Here is a 10,031-nt window from a genome sequence, read left to right on the forward strand (position 1 = left end):
TCGTGATCTCTGTTCTACAGCTGTCCTTCTCTATCTAGTCTCATTTTAACAACCAACAAGTAAATCCCAAGTACGCACTGCACTGCAGTGGAGGACCAGCCTGCATTTCTGGGGTTAAGTTCCAAAGTCTGCCCTCTAAGTCAAAGTCAAGTATAGTTAAAAATCACTCATGAGAGTCCCTTAGCTCAGACTTGGCCCTTGAAAACTTAAAAACCCAAAATTAACTTGCGTGTGTCTCTTTGCATTATGGCTATAGCTTCCCTTTCCCCAAGGGCAGCAGAGACCAAGGCCTACTATGAACAGGAAGGGTGAAGGGTTAAATAAAGGGATTTCTCCCTCTCTCAACTAGTAGCTGGAAGAGTTGATTTCACAAGTTAAATTGCGTGTGTGATACGATTCCATTGTATTTGCAAGGCATATGCTAGGTGTCATCAGGCAAAGAATGAGCATAGGACCCCTGCCCTCACATAACCTATAATCCACTGGGAAAGATTAGATCATCCCCTGAAAATGGTGGGTCACAGTTTAACACAACACCATCGGAACTGCCAAACACATGATGCTAAGTGTTAGAGACATTCAAAGGAAGAAGAAACTGTTATAGTGTAGAATGGGCTTGAGAGGCTTTCCTGGAGAAATTTAATCTGGTTCTTGAGACATTATGCCCTTTCTTATGGGCCAACCCAGAATTAATCAGTGTTTCAGGCACAACTGACCCTGTCATCTAAGCTATGATAGTATTTTCTGTTTTGCTCCACTGTCCCTTTGGAAAATGCCAATTCACTGGCCACTCTGTCTACTATAGTATGTTGAGCCAATGTCCATGGGGAACTATGTGCCATAGTCCCAGTACTATTTGGTTACAAAAGCTTAAATTAAATCTTAACATTATTATGCTAAAATAGAGCCTATATAACTAAGAACACAGAACAACCGCTTCTTTGTAATAGAGCAGGGACTCTCATATGAGCGCTCAACCTCACTTTCCTGACAAAGTATTCACACCATATGAATACTTTGACCCTTTTTTTTCAACCCTAAGTCATTACTTGGTCTACATGAGCCTGTATTAAATTAAACCAATCATTATCTTACTTTCTTGCTGAGTCCTCTAAGTCTCCAAAGTTCTTTGAGACCTCCTCTAAGTCTCCAGGTCCATCTCAGCTCTTTCTCCACTCTCAGGACTCCACATGACCAACTACAGTGCCTCGAAGACAGCCCTGGGCCACACTGCACTCCGAAAGAGTGAATGCAAGGAAGCAAGTACTTAGCTACACAACCTGGGCACAGCTCCTACCCCTGGTTGGCTCACAGTCACACCTCACTTGGTTTCTTGAGAATGAAGACAAAGGGTAGGGCCAAGAGGGGCATGCAAAGGAAGGACCCAGAAGCTGATCCCACGCCTGCTGGAATACGGGTCAACAGAAGAGAGTCCAAGTGCAAGATATTTAAATATACGCCCTGGCCCATATGTGAAGCAGTTTAATAAATCAACATAATTCCGTACATTTCCAAAACTCAGATGCTGGCCAATTTCTCCAGGTCTGAAGGACATTTCTGACTTTTCCTTTTAGAAATGGCATGCGCACAAGTCAGAAATACTAAGTCCAAATCCAGATTCTGTTAAGATTCTGCTTAACTTGTGAGACTTTGGATAAGACATTTCAGAACTTGGGCTTCCATTTCTTCACGTGTCAAGAGAGCCAGCTGGACTAGATGATGTCTGATTCAGAAAATATGATTTTAAAAGCTGGAGCATCATACCCACTGCTGTCAAGTCGATTCTGACTCATATCAACCCTGCAGGACAGAGTAGAACTGCCCTGTAGGGTTTCCAAGGAGCAGCTGGTGGATTAGAACTGCTGGCCTTTTGGTTAACAGCCATAGCTCTTAACTACTGCACCACCAGGGCTCCAGAGCATCACAAGTCTGAGAAAAAAATCAAGAACAAGCATAACAGAGTCAGAACAGAAGTGATAGTGGGCCTGGAAAGCCTCTGGAAGATGGTGATTAGAGAGGTCCTGTCATGGACTGAATAGTGTCCCCAAAAACACGTCTGTCAACTTGGCTAGGCCATGATTCCCAGTATTGTGTGGTTGTCCACCATTTTGTGATCTGATGTGATTATCCTATGTGTTGTAAATCCTAATCTCTGCCTGTGGTTAATGAGGCAAGATTAGGTTATGTGTCAAAGAAGATTAGAGTGGGATGCAACACCTTTACTCAGGTCACAGCCCTAATCCAATGTAAAGAGACTTCCCTGGTGTGTGGCCTGCATCACCTTTTATCTTACAACAGATAAAAAGAGAGAAGCGAGCACAGAGATAGGAAACTCAAGCCACGGAGAAAGAAGTGCCAGGAGCAGAGTGCGTCCTTTGGACCTGCAGTCCCTGCAGTGAGAAGCTCCTAGACCTGGGAAAGATTGACGACAAGGACCTTCCCCCAGAACCGAAAGAGAGAAAACCTTCCCCATGAGCTAGTGCCCTGAATTTGGACTTCCAGGCTCCTAGACTGAGAGAGAATAAATTTCTGTTTGTTAAAGACATTCACTTCTGGTATTTCTGTTAGAACAGCACTAGATAGCTAAGACAGGTCTCAAAATGAAGAAAATAGGGATTGGGAGAAATCCAGAATTGCTCCTTGAGAATATCACATACAAGTCTCCTTCTTCTCCTAGGTATCTTGCCCTGTAGTCATAGATCCATCTCTTCCCAGAAGAACCCAGAGTGAAGAATCATAGGATGGACACACCTGAAGATGTCATCATATCCCTCCTGCCTCTGGGGATGACTCAACCTTAACTACCTAAGAGAAATTAAAGATTCCAAGGAGCTCAGCCCCTGAGCTTAGTAACTTAGCCAACCATCTAATAATCTTTTGGAGTCTGCAACTCCTTTTTTAATATACAGCCTAAAAACCTGAACGAGGTTTCTCAGCTCTGTAGTTGAGTTTTACAGGCCTCAAAGTTTTAGGAACACCCAACAGGTTTTGAGCCTCTCAGATTAATATTATTGTTATAAAATCTTAACTAGAATTTAAGATTTATTGAATATTTAAATAGTCTTTTACAAAATTTAACCTATAAAAATCTATGATGAGCTTTCTTTAATACTGCATTTCTGTTATTCTCACACATCTTTGATATTTTACTTCTTTGCCCTCAAGAAAGTCCCTTGTTCAGTAAATTTACTTTTTGTTATAAGCCTAGTTAAAACCAATTAAAGTTGCTTTGAACAGAGGTTTCATAAATGTGACTGAGAGTTTAAAATATCAATTAGCCAAACTACAATAAGCTTTGACCTACTTAGATGTTACTTTTAGGCAGTCTTAGAATCACAGAATGTTTAACACCTTGTACAGTACCTGGCACATAGCAGGAACTCAAGGTGCCCTGGTGGCACAAAGGTTAAGTGCTCGGCTGCTAATAGAAAGGTCAGAGGTTGGAACCCACCAGCCACTTCACAGTAGAAAAGATGTGGCAGTCTGCTTCAGTAAAGATTTACAGCCTTGGAAACCCTATGGGGCAGTGCTACTCTGTCCTACGGGGTCACTATAAGTCAGAATCGACTCCATGGCTCACAATAACAGTAGGAACTCAGTAACTACTTTTAAATTTATTATCATCATTAACAGTAACTTGTAGTCATCAAGTACCCACACGAGGCACTTTCCATGTTATCACTTAATCCTCAAAACCACCCTATTAAGCAGAAATATTACCTCTGTTTAACAGATAAAGAAGCTACGCCTCATGGAGATTAAAGCAAGTTAACAGCTGCTAAATGCTGAGCAGGAATTTGAACTCAGGTCTCTTTCCCACTAGCTTCCTGAAATCCTCTCACTGAGCGTTTCCATAGAGCAGAGACCAGGAAGCCAGACCAGGAGTTCTGAGGTCTCAATCTCACCAGCTCCGTTATTGACACACACGTTGTTAACTTTCAAAGTTGACAACTGATGTGATATGACCTGTGTATGTTGGTTCTCCTGGGACTACCAATGCTGCTCCTGAAACTGGAGTACCTTATGAAAACAGGGAGGCACCTGACATAAACCACAGTCTGGCAAGTGCAGTCACTGCCTTTGGACTCTAGGGAAAGATACAGTTCCTTAGGCTGGGCCTCTCCCCATCCAAGGGTCTGATCAGCTACTCCCCTCTGTCAGTCTCTAAGAACAGCATTTCTAGAAGACATTCAGACCCCAATCACAAGGCTTATTCCTACTCCAGGGACTACTCACAGTGGCTTTAATACCAGAGAAGCCCAGCAGCAGTAACAAGTTTTAGCAAGCATGCTGCTAACCTTGTGACAACAGAGATTCCCGGCTAAAGTCATGTTTCGCAAATCTCCACCCCAAGGACATTTTCTTGCCCCAGTGTTTCCCCTTCACAATTTTTGCTTGCACAAGAATTTCAAGGAAGCCATCAGCTTCGGTTGGCAGTTGGTGCAGAGAAAGCCAAGGAGAATATATTCCCTTTGCCGGCCCACAATCATTTCTGCACTAACAAGTTCAAATTCTCCATGTGGGTGAGTACACAACTACATACTCCTAAATGTTCACAGACACAAAACCTCATCCATTAATTGAGTTAACAGAAACCATCTTTCATTCCAGATTCACAGCTTAACAATTATTTCTGAGAGAAAGCAGAGTATAAACAGCTGGGCAGGCCTGCAGACGCAGCCCACCTTCTCTCCCCCTAATTCTTTGCCTCGTTAGCAGGTGTTATGAGAAAAAATCTGACTTTTAAGATTCAGGGGCCCAAACACTCACAAATTCCAAAGTTCTTAACTGCTGAAATTAAGACGTTTCCTCCGACTCTAAAATCCCATTCGCCTCTCCTAAACACAAAGTCCTCTCTTGACTGACTGCACTTTGCTTTCTCTGGTCTTGTTGGTCCTGGAAGGGCCTCGGTTCAACTAAGGGCCTCTGGGGGTGGGGGAAGACCCTTTTGTTGTTAGTCTATTTTTCAGTAACACAGATCAAGAAAGCAACCCCACAACGATTAAGGCAACGAAACTTCAAAATACCCTCTCCAGCCTAAATAGTTCGATCATGTGGGAACCAAACACTTACAGTCGTTTAAAATAGAAAAAGAGAGGTTAAGAGTGCCGGCTGCCACTTTCTCCTGGGACGAGCACCGCTATGGTGGGGGGTTGTCACTTGCAAACCTTGTATGCAAAGCCCCAGCTCAGATCGGACATTTTGCTTTAACCCCTGGGCTGCGCCCGCCCAATGCAGAGGTCCCGCGGGTCTCGGATTCTGCCAGACTCTTTCGAGGCTGGGCGGGGAGGCCGGGCAAGCCACTCAAAAGGACTTGTTTTCTCAGCTGATCTAGTCCTGTTGAACAGGTGCCTGGTTAAATCCATCGGGGAGAGGGGGAGGGGAGGAACAGCCGTGCAAAAGTATCTCCTACTGGAGCGCCCGCCTTGCGGGGGAAACCACGCGAAGCACGAAGGAAAGTGGCTTTCCAACTTCTGCCGGGCCCCAGGACCGGGTGTTCCCTGAGTTTGGAAAAGGCCTGGATCGTTCTGGTACAACACTCCCAGCAGCCCCACAGCAGCTATACAGTGACCCTAACACTCCACCCCCGCCCGATACACACGTGAAGCTCAGCAAAGCGTGCCACCTGCCGGGTTCCCAGCAAACAGCCCGGAGTGAAAGACAGGCGGAAAGCACTTTGTTGTTAAAAAAGAAAAGTAAACTCTCCGGGGTCCGAGGACAGCCCCGCCTGGCACCGGGACCCGGGCCGCGGCCGTAGGGGGTCGGCCCTTGGGATCTCCTTCTTCCCGGGCGAAGCGCGAGCAGGGCGCACACGGCGGTGGGCGCGGCTCGCCCGTCCTGGCCGCTACCCGCGGGGCCCACTAACCCCTTGGGCCGGCGAAGCCCTGTGCCGGCAGGGGTAGGGCCGGCCGCGAGCGCCAGGGCGCGCCTGGCGGGCTGGAACAGGGCGCACCCTCGCCCCTCCTCGTGCGCGGGCCGGCGCCCTGGTGGGGGGAGGAAGAGTCGGGGAACTCACAGCCGCTTGTCCTCGGGCTGCAGCTGCCAGTGCATGGCCAGTGAGAAGCCGAAGAGGCTCCCAGGCTCCCCGAGTTTCTGGATCACATTCTCCTCGCGAGTGTCCAAGTTGAAGGCGGCGCCAAGCCGGGAAAGGAGCCCCGCGGACAGGTAAAGCAGCCACAGCTGCCCCGCGGCCGCCATGCGCTCCGGTCCGGGTCCGAGCCTGACGCGCTGCTACTTCCGCGCCGCCTGCAGCCACCTTCGCCTTCTCTTGCCGCTACGCCCGATCCCACCCCCAGACGGGTCGCGCTCTCCGTCCGGTCGCTCCCCCTCGCGGGCAGCTCCCGACCGCTGAATGAGCCCGTTGTTCTCTGGAGATTCGCAGGCGTTTTATCAAGTGACGAGGACGCCGGCCCCGCCCCTCCCCACCCCTCTCACCCCTCCTCACCCCTCTCACCCCTCCTCACCCCTCTCACCCCTCCTCACACGCCCGCCGGCCCTGCCCGCCGGCAGTGCCTTCCCGGCCGGCCCGGTTACCAGCTCTCCGGGCGCTGTCCTCTCCCGGCCCGGCCCCAGCCCTACGCCTCTCCCACCGCCGCAGCCGCAGCCACTGCCGCCGCCGTCGCCCCTTACCTGGCCCGGAAGGAGCGGCGTAATAAACACGGCAGACAGGCCAAGAATGGGGAGGCGAGCTCCAAGTCTGGCGGCTCCACCCGGGAGACCACCTCTGGAAAGAAGCACTTGAATTGTGGTTGCAGTTTAGCGCACAGCGAGAAAGGCGTTTATTACCTGTTGGTAAAGAAAAGTGCTGGTGATGGGCCAGGCCTTATCGCCTCTGCAAATGTGTACTTCATTCATTCATTCTACAAGTGTTTGTTGAGCACTTAACATGTGTCAGAGATTTGGGGAATGGAGCAGCATAGACAGTTATGGGTCCTAAAAGACTGTACCTTCGAAAATTATAATAGCACAGACTTTGATAGTGCTGTACAATTTACAGGACACAGCTATTATTTAATCCTAACAGTTCCGTGGGCGCAGATGAGGAAACTGAAGATCAGTGTTGCCCCAGATCACCTAGGGATCGATGCACACATGAAGAGAACCTGTGAGGGAAGTCACACTGGTGTCAGAAATTTAAAACTTGATTTCCAAGTCTTTTGAGGCTGGGAAAAAAACCCTCAACAGTAAAGAATGGATTGTTTAAAGTGGTACCCAGGACCTCAGGCCTTGTCCTTTCCTGGCCGCAAATACTAGCGGGCCAAGAAGCAGCTCTGAGCTCTATGTGGGTGGCATGAAGGCTCCTGCCTCCAGGGCATGGGGTGGGGGTTCAAGTGAGATGGTGGCCCTCAGGGCAACCTTATCCCTACAGGGATTATTAACCAACGGAGAGAGAATTCAGGGGGTTCTGTGAACTTGAAAGGGGGGCGGGGAAAGCGGCCATTTTTTATTTTCACTAACATCTAACGAACCTTTAGCATTTCCTTCCATTATGAATGTAGGCAACAAACCACGGTGGCATTAAGATAAGTATCTGTGACTTAGTCACCAATGGAAGTCATAGGGTTTTTTAACACATCATAGTTGTTACACATATCTCAAAATATCATTTACACTCATCACTACCTCAAATTACAGTAGTTATTAAACCTCGAGCCAGATTTGTTATGGAATAAGTTAATAAGGAAGCATACATATTGCTGTAGCACAGATTTATCCTAATAGTTTAATAACTGTATTTCAATATAATTGATTTCCTTTATAATCCCATGTATTTTATTTTATGCATTTAAAAACTTTTTTCTGATGAAGTGGGACCCATACATAACACCATATATGAAAATTAACTCAAAATAGATCAATGACGTAAAGAACTAAAACTATAAAACTCATAGAAGGAAACATAGGAGTAAAGCCTCAAGACCTTGTTTTTGACAATGGATTCTTAGATATGGTACCAAAAGCATGAGCAGTAAAAGAAAAAATAGATATATTGGACTTCAGCAAAGTTAAAAACTTTTGTGCATCAAAGGACTTTATCAAAAAAAAAATGAAGAGATAACCTACAGAATATTTGGTAACTATACAACCAAATTTGTGCTCTGGCAATATGTGTGCTTCCTTATTAACATAATGTTTAATAATCTGATTTAATATCTAGAATATATAAAGAACTCCTATAATTCAACAACAAAAAGACAACCCAATTTAAAAATGAGCACAGGACTTGGAATAGACATTTCTCCTAAGAAAATATATGAATAGCCAGTAAGTACATAAAAGGATGCTCAAAAGTCATTCCAATGAACCAACCCCATTGCCATTCAGTCGATTCTGACTCATAGTGGCCCTATAGTTAGGGAAATGCAAATCAAAACCACAATGAGATACCACTTCACACTGACTAGTATGGCTATTATTATTATTTTTTTTAAAAAAGGAAAATAATAAGTGTTGAGGATATGGAGAACTTGGAACCTTCGTGCATTACTCATGGCAATGTAAAATGGTGCAGCTGTTGTGGAAAACATTTTAGCAGTTCCACAAAAAGTTAAACATAGAATTACCATATGACCCAGCAATTCCACTCCTAGGTATATACACAAAAGACTTGAAAACAAGGATTCAGACACAGACTTGTACACCAGTGTTCATTGCAGCATTATTCACAATAGCTAAAAGAAACAACCCAAGAGTCCATCAGCAGATGGATAGATAAACAAAATGTGCTATATACACACAATGGAATATTACTCAGCCATAAATACAAATGAAGTTCTCATACATGCTACAACATAGATGAACCTTAGAAACATGCCAAGTGAAATAAGTCAGACACAGAAGGACAAGTATTGTATGATTCCATCTATATGAACTATCTAGAATAAGCAAATGCATAGAAACAAAAGTTTATTACTGGTTACCAGAAGCTAGGGGGAGGAGTTATTGCTGAAAAGGTATAGAGTTTCTGTTTGGGGTGAAGTAAACTTTTAACAGATAGTGGTGATGGTTGCACTACATGGTGAATGTAATTAATGCCACAGAATTGTACACTTAAGAAAGGTTGAAATGGCTAAATTATTGTTAGAATATTTTACCACAATAAAATAATAATAATAAAAAGAAAAACTTTATTCTGAGCAGTGACTCATAGGCTTCAGCTACCTGCCAAAGGGGCCATGGCATGAAAAGGGTTAAGAAGTGCTGGCCTGATGCTCCTGGAATGCCTTGGGGTGCCCTCCTTGGAATCTAACATCCCTGCATTGGAAATAGAGGCAGGGTGCCTTCTCTGGGAAGAGCTGGAGCCATGGGAAGATGTGCCCTTCACCTCCAGTGATATTTGTATCAAGGGAGCAGCCAGTGCCACATCGAAAAACTTGTACACCAGTGTTGCAGCAAGGGTCACCACAGGTGGTAGCAGCTTCCAGAGTGAGTCCCTCAGTATATTGAGGGTGTGTGCCACTTCTCTGCCAATCAGTAGCTCAAGTCAAATATGGCCCAAACTGGGACACTGTTTTAACAAATATGCCATGACAAGGTTGAGAAACTTTCAGTGACAGTTATTTCATAAACTAGGGCAATATCTGCAAGATGATTTTTCATGCAAGTGAGCTGCAAGTTAGCCTTTCTTCTTCATGTTAAACACATACTATTCCAGAAAGACGGGGCCCACGCTATTATAGTTAGCACAAAGTGAACCTCACTACAGTCTGGTACTCAGCCAGGCCCCACTGATGTGGTGGTAATAGTTGAGGAATTACAGAAATACTTCTGAACTGGTTGATAAAAGCTGCTGCCCTGAACGCTCCAAGTGTAACTACTGCCGTCTTGGCCACTTCCCTAGGGCCCACTAACGTCCCCACCATCCAGCAACTAAAGGTTTAAGCACTTACTTAAGCCCTGGTGCCCCAAGGATTCCTTCTGATTGGTTTGCCCATTTCATACCAGCTGTTAACTATTTAAATATCACTCTGCTTATAAGAGTAATTCTATGGATCATTCATTGCTTCCTTCCCAGGATATATTTACTAGAT

The 10,031-nt window shown here is 45.5% G+C and overlaps 1 protein-coding gene across 7 annotated transcripts in view; it reads right to left on the minus strand.

Moving 5' to 3' along the window:
• Nucleotides 1-6,348, minus strand: part of ITGA6 (integrin subunit alpha 6) — a 100,164-nt gene extending 93,816 nt beyond the window's left edge. For 6 of the 7 annotated variants that reach the window (XR_002823967.1, XM_023730569.1, XM_023730570.1 and 3 more), the window contains exon 1: nt 6,017-6,347. Coding sequence is in view for 6 of the 7 variants with exons in the window: in XM_023730569.1 (XP_023586337.1) it covers nt 6,017-6,198 (182 nt within the window). In the remaining variant the exon portion in view is untranslated. Of the gene's footprint in view, nt 1-6,016 lie in introns of all 7 variants that reach the window. The other variant, XM_023730567.1, reaches the window with a different exon arrangement.
• Between the last annotated feature and the right edge of the window lie 3,683 nt (nt 6,349-10,031).

The sequence above is a fragment of the Trichechus manatus genome, unplaced genomic scaffold (assembly GCF_000243295.1).
Source record: "Trichechus manatus latirostris isolate Lorelei unplaced genomic scaffold, TriManLat1.0 scaffold00037, whole genome shotgun sequence".
In the NCBI taxonomy this organism is placed as follows: Eukaryota; Metazoa; Chordata; class Mammalia; order Sirenia; family Trichechidae; genus Trichechus; species Trichechus manatus.